The following is a 24184-nucleotide window of genomic DNA, read 5'->3' on the forward strand; positions in this document are numbered from 1 at the left end:
AATAAATTTAACAGAGCATAACAAACTATGGTTTATTATAAAATAATTAAAACATTAAGTGTATTAGCCATATTTTTTTATTTCAGACATAAGATTTTGGGTCTAATGTACAGAGTAAAAATATTATTCCTCAGGTCTATCCATGAAATTTTTATTATCAGAGACAGATAATTACCAGAGACAAACTATATTCATCCAGAACAAATGTGGAATTAGTAGTAATAGTGGAAAATGATGCAAGAATGCAAGCTTATATAGCATTAGTCAAAAAAACCCAAAAAAACACTACACACGTCTCCCATCCATACCATCCAAGAATTTGTCTAGTTCTTCTTTAAATTTATGCAAACCAAATGGAAGCAGGCTTCCATTTATGCAACAAATGGAAGCCTGTTCCAACAATCAAACATCTGTTGGCTGAAGGCAAACTCCCACACAGCTATCCTGCAACCATTCTTCCACAACTTACATTTGTGCCTCCTCATGTGTGTTGTACCAGCAAGAGGAAAAATGACATTTAATCAGCTTACTCAATCCATTCCAAGCCATAAATGCCTCAATCATATTACCCCATAGGTACCTAGTCTACAGAAGGTTCAATTTGCAGAACTGAAGCCTTGCTAGATAAGAGCACCCTTCTTGTTCCCTTCACTAATCTGGTTGCCACTCTCTGCACCTGGTCCAGCAGATCTAAATCCTTCATAAGGTGAGACCTCGAGATCTATATACAATACTTAAGATGTGGCCTAACTGTGGCCTTGTAAAAAGGGATAATTACCTCCTTATTCCTGCTAGCAAAGCTTCTATATATCATTGAAAAAACCCCATGAGCTGTTCTGGCAGCATGTTGGCACTGTTCAGAGAATTTCATATTTGACTGCACAATTACCTCTAAGTCTATTTCATTTCCCACTACCCTGAGTGTAGTACCACAAGTTGAAAATTTACTCTGGGATCACTGTTACCCATATTCAGTACCTTGCATTTGTCAATGTATATTTCACTGTATATTTGTCAATGTATATTTCATTGTATATTTGTCAATGTATACTTCAACTGTCATTTCTTAGCCCATTGTCCCAACTTTCCTAGAACCCTGATTACTGTCGTTAACCACCCTGCCAACCTTTGTATCATCTGCAAACTTTCACATTAAGCCTGATTTATATTCATCAATATCATTAATAAATATTGAAAACAAGATATATCTTGTTTTCAATATTTATTAATGTTGAAATTTCAATAATTATTAATTAATTTATTAAAACCTGATGTATCTTCATCAATATCATTAATAAATATTGAAAACAAGAATGGGCACAGCACTGAAAACATTAGTCCATGAATAGCAGTGCCCATTGATAAACACTCTCTGTCATCTTCCACTTAACCACCCATTTATCCATAGCAGTATCATGCCATATTTCTCCAGTTTATACAGCAGTCTTTTATGTGCAACAGCATCAAAAGCCTTTCTGAAATACAAGTATATGATATCAAAATTATTTTTTGCCTCCAGTTGCTTGTCACTGCATCATACTAACCTATCAGATTGGTTAGACAAGATCGCCTCTTACAAATCTGCTGTACTGCACTATAATTGCATTCCTGTCCAGATGATCCTGCATTTCTTTTTTAACCAGTGACTCCATTATTTTCCCTGGAATAGATATAGATGTTAAGTGAACAAGTCTGTAATTACCAATCTTTTTACCAGGTCTTTTTCATTACCAATGTAATGAAAAAGACCTGGTAGTAATTGTGCAGTCAGATATGAATTTTTCTGAGCAATGCAGACAGGCTGCCAGAGCAGGTCATGGGGTTTTTCTCAATGATATACAGGAATTTTGCTAGCAGGGAAAAGGAGGTGATTGTCCCTCTGTATAAGGCAATGGTCAGGCCACACCTTTAGTACTGTGTACAGGTCTGGAGGCCTCATTTTAGGAAGAATATAGATTTTCTTGAGCGTGTACAGAGAAGGGCAACAAGATAGGTGAGGGGAATGAAGATGTGCTCTTACCAAGAGAGGTTTAAGTTTTGCAAATTGCAGCGGCTGGACACTAGGCACCCCGCGAGGTGATCTGATTGAGGTGTATAAGGCCTTGAATAGGTTGAGCACACTGAATTCTGATGGGATTCTTCCACTTGTTCAGATTACGAACCTAAGGGGGCATAAATTCAAATTGAGGAAAGACAGATGTAGAATAGATGTGCAGAAATTTGCCTTTAGCCAGCGGATGGTTAAATGAAGGAACAAACTTCCATCTGTCATTGTGGAAGTTTAAGTTAAATAAATTTAAGGAGGAACTGGACAAACATTTAGAGGGAACTGTTTTGTAAATTTTTTTTTTTTTTTTTTTGCATCACATGTCATTACTACTACTCATGTCACCTTTCGTTGCTTTCTTGAGTCACATGCCATTACTACTACTCATGTCACCTTTTGTTGCCTGTTTATGAATTGAAGATATATCCACACATCTCCGGACCTTCCTTGAATCCAAGGATGCTCTCATAATTATGGCTAAAGGCTTGCTTACCTCTTTTGCCACCTTTCTTAATATGACTGGATAGATCCCATCCACCACAAGTGCCTTTGTTAAGTTCAGCTCCAACAATTCCTCTTCCACTTTCCTTCAAGTTATCACAGTCAATTAGCTCTTCAATGGAGTTTGATAAACTTCTGGTATCCCCTTCCCTAAAAAAATTCCTCATGTGTGAAGGTAGATGCAAAATACTTATTCAATTTGTCAGCAACCTGGGCAGGGACCTCAACAGTTAACTCATTGACATCAAGTGGCCCAAAGTGATTCAAACCCTTCGTTCTACTATTAATAGAAGCATAGAAGTCTTTGTTGCTTTTCTTTGCATTCTTTGCCAGACTGCTCATAATCTACACCTAAGCTTGCCTAACCTCCTTTGCAACTTGATTACAGACTAATTTATATCTACCATAGGCTTCTGAATCACCTAATAATTTATATGCGACCCATGCACTTTTCTTCTCTGCAACTTGTCTCAGTAGTTCATCTGACATTCATTTAGGTCTGACCCTTGAATAGTATTTCTTCAATGGTATGAAAAGCTAACAGCTTCTATGATTACTTCTCCAAATGCTTCCTATTTAGATTTTGCTGTTGGTAACATTATCAATTGGTCCCACTGCATAGAATTTAAAAACGGTCTGTCAGTCACCCTTAAGAAAGCAAAAGCTTTTCACTTTACCATTGACAGTAGTTATGTCTTTAATTAAATTCCACATTAGTACACTGTGATCACTGCCACCCAGTGGGTCTTTTACCTGCAGATTCTGAATGCATGTAGAATCACTGGTGATAACCAGGGAAAGAGTATTGCTTCCTCTTGTTACTTTTCTAACATACTGCTGTAGAAAACTGTCTTCCAAAAAATCTACAAAATTCTTGCTAGTGTGCAAGAATTTTGTAGATTTCTTCCAACCACAAATTCCAGTCAACTGGAAAGTTAAAATTCCCCATTAAAAGACATTGATTTAAAAAGGGATAATTACCTTTATCCCTTTTTTGGGTATACCAAACAGCTATTTCTCTAAATAGCTGTTTGGTATACTCATCACAGTCATTAGGCCTATAAAAAGGTAAAGTGCAGCCATTATCAACCCACTGCAGGATGGAAGCCTCCTCAACAATTCATGCTGAGGGAAATGGACCATAATCTGCCACGCTGGTCCAGTGGGGGTTGGCAGATCGACTGTATTCAGCAGTCAGGGGCTTGAATCCCAGTCTACTCAAAAAGCGTGTGCTACTGCACTCCCGCTCCTGACCACTCGGCTATGGAGGCCTTTAACACACTGCTACTATAAATTTTGTTTTTCCAGTGCTTATATCACACCGAACTGAATTAACATTGCACTAGTCACCCACGTTGACTAGAAGCATGAATGCCTTTGAATTAATATGCTTCTTAACTAGGAGAATAACCCCCCCCATCCTATCTGTCTTTCCTATTTATTTGTATATCTATTCCCATTCCTACAGAAATTCGCCGATAACTGGAATGCTGGTGACGAGAGTAATGTGTCACAACACACATTACATCGAACCCTGCTGAAAATGGGGCTGCCTAGCCGCAGGCCACTCCGAGTGCCCATTCTAACCACAGTTCACCTGCGACAGCACCTAAAATGGATAAACGAGCATCGAAACTGGACCTTGAGTGATTGGAAGAAGGTCGTCTGGTCCGATGAATCAAATTCTCCAAATTCCCTAGACATCAATACCATCAAGCATCTGTGGTTTGTGTTGGAACAGAAACTCTGATCTGCAGCATCTCAACCACGGACCTTACAGGAGTGAAAGGATCTGTTGGTTACGTGTTGGTACCAGACACCACAAGACACATTTAGAAATCTTGTAGCGTCCCTGTCTCGCCGGGTTCAAGCTGTTTTGGTGCATGTGGAGGACCAACGTCATATTAGATAGTTGGTCATAATGTTTTGGATCAATGGTGTACAATATATCCTTCAAAGCAGCAATGCAAGGTGTTAAATGCCTCTTAACATTTTTTTTTCGCAATTGCAATAATATAGTTGTATAAAACAAAGACATATTCCTTTTATGTTGATAAAGAAGTATTCTTCTTTCCATATGTTTTGGAATTTGTAAGACTGTTGTTTCTTAACTAGATGGTGCCATTAACTTAAATAGATTTTTGCTCTACAAACAATTTGAAATATATATATTTCTAAAATAGTATTAAAGAGCATCTTTATCAATCTGTCTGTAAACAGATATTTACAAATCCCTACTAAATAAATACTAAAAGCAGACTTGCTTGGAAGTATCAACATGCATGCAACAGATTGGCTCTCAACAATTAAGTCTTCAGTTCTTATGTTTCTTTTTGGTTATTTCAGTTATATGCTTGTGACTGATACATTAATATGTATTAGTCACATACATATGCACAAGAGACATTCAAAATTTCATTAGCAAGCACTGTGTTGGTAACTGTCTACACTATGAAATAGAACAAGAAGAAAAGAAAAATATGTCTAGGGTAAGTAATACTAATTAATGGGAATTTATACTACTAATAAGATTACACAAATCTAAATTTTTATTTTATGCTGTGTCAAGCTACATGATTTCATTTGATAATTGATTCTTGGTTAAACTATGAAATTAGTTTAACCAAGAAAATTATTTTTAAATACTGGAAAAAAACAGAAAAATCCACACTACAGCAATCTTTGAATCTTAAGGCTACTGAGTCACAAAACTAGCAGCTTTGAGTCTTGTAAAAAATTTTTTATTTATCTGTTTGAAGTTTTTAAACTTTAAACAATACATAAATAATTAAAAATAATATATAATTACCTGCTTCCATATCCAAAATTAAATCCAAAGCTTGTCTAAAGTGAGGAATGAGTTCACAAAGACCTGTGAGATTAAATTTATCCTGAATATAATCTTCATCAATCTGAAATCAAACTTAGAATGAGGAAACATTTTTATTTACATATAACATCAAATAAAGAAAATATCATTTATTAAATGTCAGTAATGCACAAGGTCCAATCACAAAATTATACAACTGAATTTGTTTAAAAAAATACATTATATACATAAATTAATTGAATACATCACCCCCTGAGTCAGCAACTAAACTCTTGAATGAATCTATCCTCTTGAATGGATACAGTGATCTCAGTGTCCCTGCCATTTTCAGAAGCACATCTGAAACTTTTCCTTTGGATAAGAGTTTAGTTGCTGACTCAGTTTTCTATAATATTTCAGTGGACCTCACCCTCCCTATTTAGGGAGAGTGAGGTATCACTTCATCTTTCTGAATGATCCTTCACCCTCCTATGAAGTGATCCCTCATCCTCACTCTCTGAATAGGTAGAGTGAGGTATCACTGAAGCTATTGGAATTTTCTGGGTCAAACTTCTGAATCAAGAGGGTGACAGAGTAATGGCCTGTTCATTCAGCCCTCTCAATTTGCAAGTTTTTGATCCAGAGGAATATTTCAGCAATATCTGTTATGTAGTCCTTACAGTCCATCTTTATTTATGAGTTTTTGACTCACAGGAACAGTTTCACGGCCACCATCGCTATTCATCTTGCCTGTAGTTCTACCATAAACTTGGAAAACCCCCTTAAGGAATAAAGATAAAGAGTACTTCCAAAAGTGGCAGGGATGCTGAATCACTATTTTCATTCAGGATGAGGATGATCTATTTCATTAATTTATATGTAGGATATTATTTTTTAGATAAATTCAACCCTGATGTTTCTGATCAGACAATTTAATTGCTTTAAATTTAATAATTAATGAAACAATAATTCTATAAAATTTATGATTCCATATAGTACAGGAATCAAAAATTCATTTATATTTTTACACAAGTCCTGTTGTATGAAGAATGGTTATTTTTCCTCATGTTCATGCTATTGCTACAATGAGTTATCTAATGTTAGTTATGTTTTTGAATCATTTGAATCCAAAGGAAACTTTAGGTAATTACTTGGTGAATAATATATAAAATATGTTACAATACGTAGATACATATATATATATACATACTTAACTTATATATTATTACTTTTTATGATTAATTTTGGTACTACTTAGGAGCATCAGATTTGTAATGACCCAACCAACCCGTAGTTATATATAAATCTAGTATGGATTAGGTATGGATAGCCTAATATACCATAGATACGTATAAATATAAAAACAACAAAATTAATGTAAAATTTAAAGAAGATTAGAGACATTTAGAGAAAATTGGAGAAATTGGAGAATAATGGAAAAAATTGTTGAAAATTAAAGAATACTGGAGAAATTGGAGAAAATTAGTGAAAATTAATATTCTCCCTCATGGTCATACATCTGCTACTGCCTAAGGGGCTTTGAGCAGACATATAGCCATACTAGAAGAATGTATTATACATACCCGTTTCTGTAATCTCTATACCAGTTTTGCTAGGTTAACTTTAGGTAATTACTTGGTGAATAATTTGGAATAAAAAGAGTAATTTTTTGAATATACGTACAGTCAGTCCTCGTATATCACGTGTTTACACTACATGAATTCGATCATACACGATTTATAAATAGGAGAACAATATTGTATATAACACTAACTGAATTCGCTTATGCACGATTCGCCTTTCTGTTTACAAGAAATGGCAGTTGAACACAGAATCACCCCAACTGAACGATACACGATAGGAATGAAGAGAAGATTCTGAAAATGTATTTATGTTTTTTATATCAGTGAAGAGGAAACACATAATAACGTAAAAACCGACAAAATTACAGCTAACAGTATTATCACAAATGCAATTAGATCGAGTTTACTACCCGTTTATAACAGATTCCGCTAACAAAAACGCAACTGGAAATAGTTTTTATTGTTTTATGGTAGTAACCTCCAGAAATGTGCTTTAGTAAAATGTGAGTTAGTGAGGTGTTATGGTGCTCTGCCTTTATGGTGTTGTTTATTCAGGTGCTACACGTGCGCAGTTTTGTTTATGTGTATCAAACATGCCTCCTCATTTTGTAATTGTGCTTTATTCCCTAAAAATGAGTAAAATACTTAAAAGATGTGAAAAGGAAGCATCCTGGTGAAGACTACAGATTCAGAGAGAAAAAGAAAAGCAATATCGACAGACAGAGGAGGACTAGGTCAAAAATTCTTACCCGGGAAAATTAGTAGCGGCCTCATACTAGGGCCTCATTTATGGCCAAAATCACACTGGCCTTCATCACATTCTGGCCTCCGGCACACCGGGGTTTTCCCCGATAAGGTTTATAGCCAGTCCGCCTCTGTCGATAGAGAAAAAAATATGAAATTTTGAAACATTTTGAGCGAAATGAAAGACCATGTGATATTGTACGTGCTACAGGCCTAAATGAGGCAACTCCAAGAATTAGAAAGAATGCAGAGAAAATAAAAACAACTTTCAGAGCAGGAACAACTCAAAGAGTAACAAAATCCATTAGATCAAGACACAAAGAATTGGAAGAGCTGGAAAGGCTGTCATCTATTTGGATAGTAGTAGTGGCATGTGATGCAAGAAAGCATGTGTATGAGCTTATGCAGCATCAGCCAAAAAAAAAAAAAAATCACACCATTTCCTCCAAATGCCTGTCCAGTTCCTCCTTAAATTTATTCAACCTATCAACTTCCACAACGACAGATGGAAGTTTGTTCCAGCAATTAACCACCCACTGGCTAAAGGCAAATTTCCGCACATCTATTCTACATCTGTCTTTTCTTAATTTGAATTTATGCCCCCTTAGGTTCGTAATCTGAACAAGTGGAAGGATCCCATCAGAATTCAGCATGCTCAACCCATTCAAGGCCATAGAAGATCAAACAAAGAACAAATTTGCTTACGATAGAAGCAAAAGCATTATCAATATTTTATTACGTAATAGTCGTAATAAAATACATAACTATTTTATTATGATTATTTATTGTGTTTTGGTTGCAAATATGTGTTCAATCTTAGGTGATCAGCACCTAACCCTATTTTTCCCATTGGGCCTGTTATTTATATTGCACGATTTTGCATTGCACGAGGGTTTCCAGGAACACAACTATCGTGTTATATGAGGACTGACTGTACTTAATTTTTAAATAAACAGGGTGGTTCAAGTATATGTCAGCAAACTATGACAGGAGATTCAAAGCCCTACAGTTATGTATCAGATTAAAACATCATTGTACCTCACCTCCACATCCTGGGTGGTCAGACTGAAAATGTTCAATTTTCCCACCTTCTTTAGGTTTTATGTGTATAGTACTATGTATTGTGCAGATGTACCAGGTTTTATCCGTGGCGCGACCTTGCCTATGGCAAGGTCCTGCCAGGGATAAAATCTAATGCTCTGCACTCCTGAGAGTGGACTGGATGTTAAATTATAATTTAAAGCTTGGGACAATTGTATATTTTGCTTGTTTTATTGCAGGAAGCAGATACAATATGATTTTAATTTTTATATTTATGTTTAATGGATTAAATTAAACTAAAAATGAGAAATAATAGAAATAAATGGAAATAAATTAACATGATAGATATTAAAATTAATCATGTTATCCGTAGGGCGTGGGGACCGACAACGCTTTTCTAAGGCATGACGGCCCTGTATGTGCCCTTGGGGATAACTATTTACAAATATATACAGCCTCCTTCATTGTGAATCTGTAAATCTTAACCCTGTAGTCTCTTCCGTGTTTGTAAATAAATCTCGTTTTTGCATTGATGCTGTAATAATTAATTCTAAATGTTAGCTTTTGTGGAATGCAATATACCTGCATAGTGATGATGACCAGTGTATTTACATTCATGGTGTTAATAACTCTGCTAGTGGGAATTTGATTTTGGACATCCAGGTACCATGTCAACAGTTGACGAGCCTCACCTATGTGCAATTAACCTGGGGTTCAAATAGGGGTCGATTTTCAGCTCTAATCAGAGCATTTATTTTCCATTGAAAAGATTTTTTCTATGATTCTATTAGGATTAATATTAGTTGGTTGCTGTTTGAGTTTCGCTTGTGCGGCTGCATTTATATGGTGTCTGATGTAGTTTTCAGGTATTTTGTTACTGATGAGGGTATTTTACAGATTTTTTAGAGCTTCCTTCATGTTTTCTTCGTATGATTCTGTTGGTTTGGTTTCTCATCACGTTTCCATGTATATTCTTGGCTAAATTAGTTTCCCAGTTTGTTAGTTTAATAGCTGGGAAGCTAAACTAGTCTCTTTTATCATAGTTGCTGATGTATACTAAGTCATTTGCTATTGTGATTTGACTATCTATGTAGGTTGCTTTCTGCGTTGGTTCTTTCTATAGTCAGTTCTTCGGGATAAATTTTCTTAGCCGTGAAATCTGCATAGTTGATGACAAGTACATTGTCAATGTACCTGTAGCACGTGATGTCTTCTTTAATCTTATTTTCATAAAAGTGCAAATAGAGGTTGGCTATGGAGCAAGAACTACCTACTTGCACCCATAGCCATGCCTCTTATTTGCACATAGATTATATTACCCATCTGTATGTAGTTATTTTTCACACTAAGGTTGATAAGGTCTAGCCAGTACTGTTTTTTACATCCTAATTTATTTTGATATTCTTTGTAATATTCAGATAGTAATTTTATCAAATTGTTATGTGATATGCTGGTGAACAAGTTTTTGAAGTCATATGTGTACAATTTGTTAATATGGTTGTTTCTAATATATTCAATGTACTGCCTGTTATTGGAGATGAATTCTGTGTTTGTGAGAATGCTAGCTGTTAAATTTAATTTGGTTTCCATTATTTTGTTAGATGTTTTGTTGTAGCTGTTACTGCATGTGGTGATGAACCTTTTCTTTGTTGGGTCTTTGTGGAACTTGGGATTCAGTAAACGTATGGATATTGGGTGTTATCTATTTTTAATTTAATTTTCTTGTGTAATGCTATTAGTTTTCTAGTAATTGTGTTAGGGGTGGAGTTGATGAACTTATGTCAACTGTGGTCCAATTCCTGTTTTAGGGTGTCTATATAGAATCTCTTACAAATGACGCTGAAGTTGTTATTAGCTTTGTCTGTATTGGTGATAACGAACTTATTTTGTAGGTTTTTGATTTTTTGTTTAATACTTTTTAAACTTTTAATTTTGTGATCATATTGGTGTATCACGATGTCTCTGAATCTAGTTAAGATAAGCTTTGTGGTAATATTAATCCATCTTTGAAACGTTTCCACTGGGGTGTTGTGTTTGTATGCTGTTTTGTAAGCGAATTGCAACAGATCCGTATTAATGGAGTTGTGCATGCTTTTTAAGCAAATTTTGGAGTTGGGTGATGAGCAAAGGAACAAATTTTGTTCCTTTGCTCATCACTTCTTGTAGGGTATTGTCTTCAATAATTTTAAGGTTGCTGGCAAGTATGTGGATCTATATAATTTTTGTATTTTTCTTCATGACAGAAACAGGGTTCATATTGGCTACTGTGTTTTTATAGTTATAGATAGTCATCCCTATGGGTCTGTCATATCTATATCTGATTTATATACTGATACTATTTATTGGAAAGTATGTTTTAGTTTTATGCATGATATTTCTGAGATTAATGTAGTCGTAGACCAAATTTAGAAATTTTATTATGCAATACTCTTTGGTTGTATTTTCAGGGTAAAAAAAAATGAGGGAAATGGACCATAATCTGCTACGCTGGTCCAGTGCGGGTTGGCAGATCGACCGCATTCAGCAGTCAGGGGCTTGAATCCCGGTCTACTCAAAGAGCGTGTACTGTGTTTTTATAGTTATAGATAGTCATCCCTATGGGTCTGTCATATCTATATCTGATTTATATACTGATACTATTTATTGGAAAGTATGTTTTAGTTTTATGCATGATATTTCTGAGATTAATGTAGTCGTAGACCAAATTTAGAAATTTTATTATGCAATACTCTTTGGTTGTATTTTCAGGGTAAAAAAAAATGAGGGAAATGGACCATGCTGAGGGAAATGGACCATAATCTGCTACGCTGGTCCAGTGCGGGTTGGCAGATCGACCGCATTCAGCAGTCAGGGGCTTGAATCCCGGTCTACTCAAAGAGCGTGTGCTACTGCACTCCCGCTCCTGACCTACGGAGGCCGTATACTAATCCTAATCAGAATTTAATGATATCTTCTAAAGTGTGTTTAAGATGTATACTTTTAATAGAAATTTTATGGTAGAACTTGTTTAGGGCTTTTAGCTTAAAATGTTTTAGTGGAAACAGGGTGTTATGTATGCTTTTTATGTTAATGGGATCTGTATCCCATTCTGTGAGGAGTTTTTCAAAATTGTTAATATCTTGGGGTTTTTGTCCTATTGTAGCTACTGTATTCTTGTTTAATTTTATAATTTCTCAATCCGTTACAGTGCACATATGCAATTGAAAAATTGCATATGTGCATTGTTTATAACTGGAGTAGGTGAAGTTCCTTCCATTGAACCTATTGTTCAAACCATGAGGGTAGAGGGATTTGTATTGAAGAATAAAAAGTTATTTTTACCCTTTTGTTGGTGTTTTCCATGATGGCTAATATGGCTATGGCGGTACTGGTAAAATTGTGCTTTTGGAAGTGTCTTAGCTCTATTTCATTGGTGTATTTGTCTGTATCTGTACTACTTCTGTCTTTGGGGGGATTTCTCCCCAATGTGTAGTTCAGTACTGGTTTGTCCTATGTATTGGATGCCACATTTTTTACATGTGATCAGGTATATTACTCCTTTTGTGTGGCAAAATATCAGTGAATTTTCTGTGTTATGGCTGTGCTGGCTATGCATATATGGACACCTTTGCATAATTTACTGTTACATGTATTAAATTTTAGTAGACTTTGTAGGTGTAGACTGTCTATGTAGTCTTCAATGTACGGAATGTGTTATGTCTTATGTTTCCTTGGTGTTTCAATGTATTCACATGAGGTGTGGCGGCATTGCATGCTATTCGACTGTTTTCAGGAAAATTCGGGTCCTGCGTGGTCATTAGCATTAGCAAAGGCACATGATGCATTGAAGAATTTGCAGCATCAGCCAAAAAAAAAAAAAAAAATCCCTTATTTCACCCATCCACTTGCTCCAAATGTTTGTCAAGTTCTGCCTTGAATCTATTTAAGTTATCAACTTCTACAACGACAGATGGAAGTTTGTTCCACCAATCAACCACCCACTGGCTAAAGGCAAACTTCCGCACATCAATCCTACAACCGTCTTTCCTCAATTTGAATTTATGCCCTCTCTGGTGATTATTCTGAGCAAGAGGAAGAATCGCATCTGCATTGAGCATGCTCAAACCATTCAAGGCTTTATACACCTCAATCAGATCACCTCGCAGGTGCCTAGTCTCCAGACACTGTAATTTGCAAAACTTAAGCCTTTCTTTGTAAGAGAAACCCTTTGTTGTTGTTTTTTGGTGCAAGGGTGACTTTGGCCATATTGCACTAATCAACGTTATGAATGTTAAACGTGCATGGTGACTGTTATGACATCAATCAAAAACGGTGATATAATTTTATCAGTTTAATAAAATGGAAAAATTCCGGCAGATTAGCATAGTTACCTATCATGCGGTAAAGTGTTAGTGGTTCTTTAAGATTTGGAAGAAAGCTAAATGAGACTTGGCGGGCAGTGGTGTATAAAGTATACTCAACAAGAATATGTTTCATTGTAAAAAGAGAGTTGCACTGTGTGCATTGTGGAGGATCATTACCTGTGAGGAGATAAAGGTGGGAAAGATGACTGTGGCCAATTCGTGCTCTGGTTAAGATTACTTCCTCCCTTCTGTTTACATAGAAGCTGGAGGACCATAGTTGCGGTTCAGGTTTTATTTGGAGGAGTTTATTATGTGTTTGGGTTTGCCATTGAATTGTCCACTGTTCCCTACATATTCTTCTTATGTTACTTTTGTAGTCAAGATATGGAACATAATATTGTGATGATTCTCTGTTGGATGGATGCTTAGCGGCATAGCCCGCACATTCATTTTCTGGAATCCAGCAGAAAATGACCACTCGCTGGAGTTTTTGGATATGCATCAGTTTGGATTTCATGAATTTTATTAAAGGATATGTTTGAGAAGAATTGTTCTGTAAAGCTGTAATTGCACTCTGGGAGTCCGTATATATCATGCTTTTATGGATGGACAGATGGAGGATATTTTCTATTGCAAGTTTCATGGTGTATAATTCAGCTGTATAGCTGTTGCATAATTGGGAAACGAGATGGCTGCGGCACCAATTCTACTCTCAGATTTTGACCCATGTATATATTTTTGTAAAATGCAGATGATTTTGTGTGTGGGCAATGTGGAGTTGTTGTATGTTGACATTTGCAAGAGAGTGTTTTTGCCAGTTTAGGAAATAGTTGTCACAGGATGGTTTAATATAATACCATGGGGGATCCGGACTGTTTGGATCTTGAAGAATTTTATCAAAATCTATATTCCAAGTTTGTAATAATGCCTGAAATCTGAGAACAGTAGGGGCTGAACTGCTCTGGGTTTATTTCTATAGTACATTGTGAGCTGGAGTCATTAATTATCGGTCTAATTAGATGGGTAGGTAAACTTTGGACTTTAGTTGTATAGTTGAGTAGCAACATCTTTCTCCTGAGGTTTAGGGGAAGTTCATGAGCTTCAATGAAAAGACTTTGAATTTGGCAAAGTTCTATAAGCGCCTATAGCTATCCTCAGGGCAGAATGTTGGATAGGGGAAAGCTGTGCTAGCATGCTCTCCCTAGCAGAATCATATACTGGTGCACCATAATCAAGGCGAGATCTGATTAGGGCTCTATACAAGTGAAGTAACGTGTATCAATCTACACTCCATGATGTTGAAGAAATAATTCTGAGTATGTTCATTTTTTTCTGGCAAGATGTACATAGATATTTAATGTATTCCATAAAGTTCAATTTGCTATCGAAAATCAGACCAAGAAGCCGAATGCTGTTCACAACTGAGACAGGCTGATTTGTTAACTGTAGCTGTGGATCTAGATGCATCTTTCTTTTGTTACAAAAGTGAATTACTTTAGATTTTGAGCAAGAGAGTCAATACCCATTCTGTGCCACCCACATCTGAATGTTATTAATTGAAATTTGGAGCTGCCGCTCAATGAAGGCCATGTTTTGCGAATTGCAAGAAATATTGAGATCATCGGCATAGAGGTATGAATTCACAGTGTTGGGAATAATTTTGATCATGTGATTTATTCTTGTAACGAATAAGGTGGCACTGAGCACAGAGCCTTGTGGGACCCCTTTTTCTTGTATATATGTTTGGGAGAGGACTTGTCGGTATCGAACTTGAAATGACCTGTGCTGAAGGAAGTTCTGTATGAAATATGGTAAGTGGCCTCTCAAGTCAAGGGAATGCAGATCTCTCAGGATACCAAAATGCCATGTGGTGTCAAAGGCTTTCTCTACATCAAGGCATACCATGACTAGATGCTCATTACGGATGAATGCATTCCTGATGTTTGTTTTGGCTTTGACCATGAGAATCAAATTGATTGTCAGAAATTATATTTTTAGAGTCGAGATACCATGTGAGTCGATGGTGAATTATTTTTTCCAAGGTTTTATTTAAGCAACTGGTGAGAGAAATGGGTCTATAGTTTTGAGGAATAGAGTGATCTTTCCCTGGTTTGGAAATTGCTATTATATAGGAGTGATGCCAGGAACTGGGGAACGAATGTTCAAGGAAGATGCGAATGAAAAAGGTCAGCAGTAAAGAGACAGATTTTTTATCCAAGTGTTGGAGCATTATATAATATATTCCGTCGGGGCCTGCAGCACTGTTTTTTGAGGTAGATATGGCTCCTTGAATTTCAACCATTGTAAGCGGTTGATTATAGGGTAAAGAACATATACTCGTAGGTCTGAAGTTCAGTGTGTACTTTTCAGCTAATACTTTGATCTTCTGGAATGATGGGTTGTATGCTGTTGAGGTAGATAACTGTGAAAAAACAGTCCCTAAGGCATTTGCTATACCTATGGGAGAAGAAAGCTCTTGCCCATTCCAATTTGGGGAGGATAATGGGTGAAATTTACCATTTAGCTGTTTTATTTTTCTCCATATTATTCTTGTATCACTATTTTTATTAAATGAGCTTGCAAATCGAATCCAAGATTCTTTTTTAGCTTTTTTCCTAATGTGACGGGACTTGGCTCTGAGTTTCTTGTAGTTTATAAGATTGGCGGTGGTAGGATATTTTCAAAACGTATTCTATGCTCGGTTTTTTCTTTTTTGCACCCTTGCACTCTTTGTTCCACCAATTTATGGTTCTATGGGTGGTTGATTGCAGTACATGCAGCAGCCAGTATTTGTCTCGTAATATGATCGGTAACTGTGTCAATAGGACAGGTTTCAATGATCTGTTCATCAAAGAACACTCGGGAGGTGAATTTTGCCCAATCTGCTTTTGAAAATTTCCATTTTACGTAGTTTTCTGAAATTATGGAATGTGCTGCCTTACATATTAACGGGAAGTGATCACTGTTGAGCAGGTTGAGGTTTGATGAGTTGTCCTCGTCCATCTGCATTGGGAGAACCCCATAATGGATGGTATCCGTTGAAGTCCCCCAATAAAAAGATAGGGGTTGGTAACTGCAGAATAAGATCTTCGAGTTCATGAATAGTATAGGGGTGATTTGGCAACAGATAAATAGAGACAAGTGTCAAATTAATACCGATCACTATACATGTTGCAACAGCTTCTATGGAGGTTTGTTATTTGGTTTTTAGGAGCATTAGCAACTAAGGCCATATTGCTCCGGGATATGCGGTGGTCATTCCTTGACTTTTCCGCATCCTCCGTATTTGGTGGTGACGGGCTCGAACCCCGGTCTAATCAAGAAGCGTGTGCTTCGCACTACTGCTCCTTCCCACCTGGCTACGGAGGCCCCTGTGGAGGTTTGTAAAGGAATGTGTCTGTAAGGTACTCTTGAATCTGGGAGTATGGCTGCCCCTCCATGAGAATTATTTGTACCAGCTCTGTCTTTCCTAAAAAGGTTATAATTTCTAATTGAGAGAGAGAGAGAGAGAGAGAGAGACTTGTGATGTTAAATTTGTCTCTTGTAAGCAGATGTCTATAGGATGATAATGATCTATTAGCTCATGGATATCATCAATGTTACTGCGAAATCCTCTACAGTTCCATTGTATGATATGATGCATTATTTGGTTTTGTTACATGAAGATGGTTCTGATTCTTTTTTATTTCCAGTCTGTTTGTGGCGATCGAGCTTCACTTTCTTTCTTCTTGGAAAGGTTGGGCGTCCAGTGTCCACGTCATCCTCTGCATGAAGATCTAGGATAGGTTCTTCTGGGTCACCATTATTATCGGTATCCATATTTACTGCTAGGCGCCTACGTAGCCAGGTGGGAAGGAGCAGCAGTGCGTAGCACACGCTTCTTGATTAGACCGGGGTTCGAGCCCGTCACCACCAAATACGGAGGATGCGGAAAGGTCATTCAGGGAATGACCACCGCATATCCCGGAGCAATATGGCCTTAGTTGCTAATGCTCCTAAAAACCAAATAACAACAACAACAACTGCTATGGGATTATTTGTCTTCTTAGTGGGAGCTGAATCGGTTTTCAGTTTTTTAGTATCTGATAACCTGTGTGGTGCAGTTAGTGGAACTGTGACTGGAGAGTTGTTGGCTCTGTCCACTACCTTTTGCTCCTTAGGAGACTGTTTCATTGATGATGACAGCATAGATCGGGTCCAATCTGCAGTGGATATGGTTGGGGGGAACAGAAACTTCTGTTTGTGTTGCCGAAGATTGATATTTTTTCACTGCTGTTGCATATGTGTTCTTGGGTACATTGAGCATAATTTGTTTCTTTGCCTCCTGATACATAACTTTTTGTTCTACCCTGTACTTTTGGATTTGTTTCCCTGTTTTCCAGAGATCACATTATTTTGAATAAGCTGGATGTGTGCCTTTGCAATTAGGACAGCGTGAGGTCTTAGCATCACAGTCTGTTTGTGAGTGTTCTTTGGAATGGCAATTTGGACAGACTGGATCTCCTCTACAAGCAATTTGTGAGTGGGCAAATTTTTGGCACTTTTAGCATATTATAGGATTTGGAATGAAAGGCCGTACTCAGCAATTGAGATACCCGGCTTTGACAACAGACGGTAATATTGGTGTTCTGAATGTTAGAATGATGTTGCGGATGGGAATTAGATCTCCATCTCTCCTGATTGTGAAGCGTTTGGTTTGTATAACTTTTTGATGTTTAAGTTCCTGGACCAGTTCAGCTTCTGTTACGTTCATCAGATCCCATTCTGTAATTACTCCCTTGGAAGTATTTAAGGTTGCATGTGGGGCGACCTGTACGGGTAGTCCTCCAAATGTTGTTAATTTCAGCAAAGTCTCAGAATGTGTACGACTTGCAGTTTCCACCAATAGGTCACTGGATCTGAGTCTTCTCACCATTTTGAGTGTGGCGCCTCTGTAGCCAGGTGGGCAGGAGCAGCAGTGCGTAGCATACGTTTCTTGATTAGACTGGGGTTCGAGCCCGTGACCACCAAATACAGAAAGGTCAGGGAATAACCACCGCATATCCCCAGAGCAATATGGCCTTAGTTGTTAATGCTCCTACTAAAAAGGGCGACAAATCCCTCCCATCCAATTATCGTCCCATTGCAATTACTTCTACTCTTTCTAAAGTAATGGAGAAATCAATTAACCGCCAACTCTTAAACTACCTAGAAACCTTCCGTCTGATCAACGATCACCAGTATGGATTCCGTCAGTGTCGATCCACTGGAGATATTCTGGCTTGTGTTACCCATTTATGGACTAATTCAATGGAAACTCACTATTATCAGTCCACGCAAGTTCACATTTTACTGAAGCACATTTCTGGAGGTCATCGCCATAAAACGATAAAAACGATTTACACTTTCTGGGTTATTGGGCTTTTCTCTTAGTGCAATTAATTATAAACGGGTAGTAAACTCAATCTCATTGCATTTGCAATAATACCGATAGCTGGAATTCTGTGAGTTGTTACATTATGGTGAAATGTGTGTCCCCTTCACTTGAAATCTTGTCATATAAAAAAATTATAAATAATGTAATGTAAGTCTGAATCTATATAAATCGGGGATTTCCTTATCGAAAAATGTTCAGCAACCTATGTAAAAAGTATGGAGATAGATAAAGAACTTGCCACGCACTACTCGCGTGTCCAATATGATGCTTCCCTTTATTTTTTACAATGTTGATTTTAAATCTAATAGCTTCCCTTTATTTTTTACGATGTCGCGTATGGTTTGGTCACCAACATTATAATGGTTCTTTAGAGATTTAACGGATGTACCGTTTTCAAACATTTGAATAATTTCAAGTTTTTGTTTAATTGAAAGCACAACTCTTGCGTTTGCCCAATTTTGCAATTTCTAAACAAAAAAAAAAAAAAAAAAATTCCGACATCCCTGAAATGCATAATGAAACAAAATTTGTCCTTTTGCGGTGCGATGGAACACAACAATTGACGTAACGCACTAAAAAAAACTAAATATTTGGGATTTTTTTTTTTTTTTGAGCAGGGGGTGAAGACAGCGGGGGTTGCAAGATAATAGGCACACTAATCTCCTAATCACGACTTATAATGCTGCTTCTTGTTGCTTATTTATGACTTGCTAAACATCTGTTTATACCTATTCTAGTTATTACTTGAATTTTATGATTTCTGGTTGATTTTTTTTTTTTTTTTAAGTGTCCCAGTTAATCCAATCCCTGTAAATCAAGAGTCTGCTGTATATATAAATAAAATGGTTAACTAAGAAATATACACTGAGTTGGCTTTGCATTAGCAACCCCCCCTTCCCTTGTATAGGAATGGACTGGTCTGAAATGCTCCTGAAGGCTCAATGTTGGGAATGGCTGATATGAGATTGCAGTTTGCACATATGGTGATCAGTGTCGGAGTGTGTGAGGAAAGTGATTGAGGGGGCAAGACATGCAGGTCACAGTATCTTGACAACAGCTAACACAGTTAAGTACTCCCAATTCTGTGGTGTCACAAGCCTGTAACTAGCTCAACATCAGTCGAACAACCAGCTAAAGGTCACATGTGGCACGGCCACGTGGTTGAAGTCCATGATTAGTATTGTGTCTCTTCTCGTTACACAGCAGCAACACACCAGAGTGGCCTCAGACGTTAGCTCATATAAACTATAGCTGTTGATGGCTGCCATATATATCCATGCTGATTGCAAGACACAAGAAACTGTGTACAAGAAACTCCAGTGTTGGGCACATCAGTCCCAACACTGGATCACTGACATGTGGAAATTTGTTGCATGGTCTGATGAATCCCATTTCCAGTTCTATCATGCTAATGAGCATATTCACATTTGGAGAAAGCAACATGAGGCCATGGCACCTTGATGCACTGTAGGTGTTCAGTATGGTCTAGGTGGTGGTGGTATGATTTGGAGACTGTCACCATGGTATACCCTGGGACCTCTGATCACCATTAATCAATAGCTCAATGAAAATACCTACCTATCTATCATCACTGACCCTGTAAGCCCATTCATGATGATACTGTATCGAGACAACTCTGGCATCTATCAACAGGACAATGCACCATGCCACAAAGCTCAGCATTTTGCTAACTAGTTTCAAGAACGTGACAAATTCTCTGTTCAGCTCACTCAATCTCGACCCAACTGGGTATGTTCGAGACCTCCTGGAAAAGGATGTTCAATGCTATGGCCATCCACCTGACAATGTGTGGGCATTACTGGACACATTGTGCAGGCATAGGTAGCACTACCTCAGAACACCCTGCAATACTATGTGGAGTCCATGCCATTATGTGTATGGACTGTATTAGAGGCAAAAGGTGGCCCCCATGAGATATTAGGTAGGTGTTGCTAATGCAAAGCCAACTCAGTGATAACATATATTTCTTTATTTATTTAAAGACTAATACATCAGATCATGCCAATCATCTACATGTAAAAAATCGGTATTTCTATACTATTCGAGGCGCCTCCGTAGCCAGGTGGGCAGGAGCAGCAGTGCATAGCACACGCTTCTTGATTAGACTGGGATTCGAACCTGTGACCACCAAATACGGAGGATGCGGAAAGGTCAGGGAATGATCACCGCATATCCCCGGAGCAATATGGCCTTAGTTGTTAATGCTCCAAATAACAAACAAACAAACAACAAACAACTATACTATTCGAGGACTTGAGGAGGATAAAATAACGAAACTACACTTCAACTACCAAAACCAAGAACACCTCACCTCACCTTACAGAACGAAGAAACTTACCGAGCCCTCACTCAATTTGCAATGGACCTATTCACCAGGCAGAAAACGCTACCACCACCATAGTATCCGAATCAATAGGTCAAAACAACCATGGTTGCCAGCTGTTGCTGTGCATTGCCGAGTCTTGGATGCTAACGCCTTGGACCAAACTTACACAAGCTTGACCAACAAACCATCCGGAGTGCAGAACCCAACTTGACTCCTCACATTTAGAGCAGTCGACTGGTCTCCCCACTTGAATGGGACAACACAAGCGGTGAAATCAAAGACAGGGTCCTCACATACATTGACAAATTCCTCATTGTTGACTCCTGGACTAACTTCTCCCACTGGATGTGACACATCTCATCAAGAAGAGGCCTAACATCGGTCCCTGGACATGACCATCTTATTTTGGACTCCTTGTTTTGACCTCCCCACTATTCATTATCATGGACTACTGGACCAGCCTTCAATCTGGATGCGACAAGATTCACCGAATGTAGTCCCAATGATGACACCTGGACTAGACCTTCCCAAACATGACCCATCCACCATAGCAGTACTCGTGCCGCTGGAGCCTCCACTCTGATTTCCACCAAGCTGTCAGTTTCTACTGACTGGCTGTACCTAATCTGAACTTGCGGGGTATTTCACTCTTTTTGTGTGGGAGGTGTGTTTCATCCCCTCTTCCCTCTGGTGAGGCATTGGCATGCCACACTGTCTGCAGGGTCCATCTTCCCTGTTGGCCCCTTCCTCTGTTTCCTACCCTCCAGTCTTCTGCTGTCCCCCTCACTTTTCTCTTACACAACGGTTTTTTTGTGTGGGGGTGGTGAGACATTGGGCATGCCACACTGAATGCAGGGGCCATCTTCCTTCTGTTTCCTACACTCCAGTTTTCTGCCTCCCTCCCTTACTTTTCTCTTACACAACTTTTTTTTTTTCCCTCATGCCCCACAGGTCTAAATCTAAATACATCAAATTATTGCCCGACCTATTAGGTCCTAGAACAAGTTATCAGCGAACAACCCTACACTCTGTTAAAATTACAACCATTGCTCAAGAATCTCATTCTCAAATCTGGTCCTAGCCACTGAAATCCCAGGAAAGTAGGTGGCAGGACCCACCAGAGTACTCTAGCATCAGTGGTACACCTGGTCAGTGTCCCCGTGGCACGGTGTGGTAACGACGGGTCCCACTAGGGTCTTGGTGGCTAATAGACTGGAAGAACAAAGGGCACAACAAAATATAATGCACATGACCCCACACACCTTCAAATCTCTGGCCTGATACAATGTACATCCGTGGAGATGGGAGAAATTCCAGGAACCGCTAGACACGAACATACCTTACACCATCCACAGACAATGATGTGTACAACAAAATGGATGCTTTTAATTTTACAAGTGGTGTGCTTTATTTACTGGTCATCTAGCATTTCAAAATTGGTACATGGCAATCTTATTCTTTAACAGCATCTCAGGATTGCTTTGATCTATAATAAAAATTTGACTTGTATATCCAACACAGACCCTCTACAATAAACTAGCATCCAATAAATTTCCAACTTCATATCAGAAATACTTGAACAAACTGGGTTAATATTATAAAAATCTATATAAATATTAATTATAAAAAAATCTTCTCATGCAACTATAAAAGTCTCTCCCAGTTTATAAATTAGACCCTGTTTAAGGGCTGAGATTACATATATGGTGTGTATACAGTGAATAATGTATAGCAGAAAGGATTAGAATAATAAGCTATGTATTGTGAAGAAAGAAAGAAAGAAAGAAAGAGGGTCTAATTTATAAACTGGGAGAGACTTTTATAGTTGCATGAGAAGAAGGCCACCACAAAGAAAACCCACTCCATGTTTGTAATTAATATATAAAGCAAAAAGCTTTAAAAGAAAGCTGTGTAACTGTGGTAAGGAAGAAGGGAATTTATGGTACCCACACACACACACACACACACACACACACACACACACACACACACACACACACACACACACACACACACACACACACACACACACACACACACACACAATATTGCTGTATAATGCACAACCACTGAAACTGTGAGAAAAGTTGGCAATTTTATATCCATGCATTTCATTCTTTGCTATTTTTTGCTCCTATTATATTTACCCTTAAGGATCTACCTATAATAAATTTAGCACCTTCAGCTCAAGGTCCTTTTAAAAGGAATGGGAAAGCGATCCCAAGCTTATCTGAGCTAAATCTCATATCTCAGCTCCTACTTTTGCCAGTGTTAAATTCTTCATTTTCATTTCTCTGAAATTATTAGGTTTACCCAAGGATATAAGAGAAACTATTCCTAAATGAGCTACTCTTCTTTCTATTTTATGGAGTTTAGATTCATTCTTTCCTAATCCATTAGCTATTTTATACCTATACTACCACTAATTTTCATTATGCTTGAAAAAAATTCATTTAAAAAAGTCACCTAAATTGTGACAAGTACAGAACAATACATAATTTGTATATAGTTTTCACATTTAAGACATACTTTGTGTGAATTTTATATGAGTATTCCACAGTTCTGCTTGAGTATTTCAAATGCTTATTTCTTTCAGATTTTCTTTATCCTTTATTAATTTTCATATATATATTCTTCTAACTATGCCTATCTTATATCTTTTACCTAATATCATACAAGCTTTCTAACATATTTCGTATATTGGGTGTTCATTTTAATAGTAAACCCATGTTATTTTTATTAAGTACAATGCTATCAATCAACGATTGTTGGTGTAATTGTGTGAGGGTCCTAGTGGAGGATGTTACATTGCCAGAGAAAGTAAAAATTTAGTGTTCAGTTTGTTACAATCTGTTTGAAGTTGCACACATCATTACTGGCAAAAAAAAAATGTTATACATACACCACCAAGCAACATGTTGGTCCAGCTCACTTCACTGTAAGAAAACAGCTAAAACTTTTTCCATAGCAAATCCACAGTACTGGTTTCTGAAGTCACTGTGGATATGAATTCCACAGAACATCTCTGGAATTATGTTTGGATCCTCAACCACAGATCTATGGGTTACAATCCTGGTGATATGGTACAACATACCTCCCACAATGTTCAGAAGCCTTACAGAGTCCATATCTTTTGGTAGCAGTACTAGCAGCAAGAGGAGGACATGCTCATATTGTTTGGAATGAACAGTGCATCTAATATATATATATATATATATATATATATATATATATATATATATATATATATAATATGTAAGTGGAAATGTGTGCATACACATAATGCTGAATTTTCAAACATTTAATGGTTAATAAAACTATTAAGCATATACAAAAATTTGGCATAACCACAC

General features: G+C 37.5%; 1 protein-coding gene across 2 annotated transcripts in view; it reads right to left on the minus strand.

The window, feature by feature from the left end:
- Positions 1–24184, minus strand: part of LOC150087311 (casein kinase II subunit beta-like) — a 98984-nt gene that overhangs the window by 39485 nt on the left and 35315 nt on the right. For both annotated transcript variants that reach the window (XM_090371979.1, XM_090371980.1), the window contains exon 3: positions 5358–5460. In XM_090371979.1, coding sequence (XP_090228105.1) covers positions 5358–5460 — 103 coding nt within the window. The remainder of the gene's footprint in view (positions 1–5357; positions 5461–24184) is intronic.

The sequence above is a fragment of the Mastigoproctus giganteus genome, chromosome 4 (genome assembly GCF_048544385.1).
Source record: "Mastigoproctus giganteus isolate SK-2022 chromosome 4, ASM4854438v1, whole genome shotgun sequence".
Classification (NCBI taxonomy): Eukaryota; Metazoa; Arthropoda; class Arachnida; order Uropygi; family Thelyphonidae; genus Mastigoproctus; species Mastigoproctus giganteus.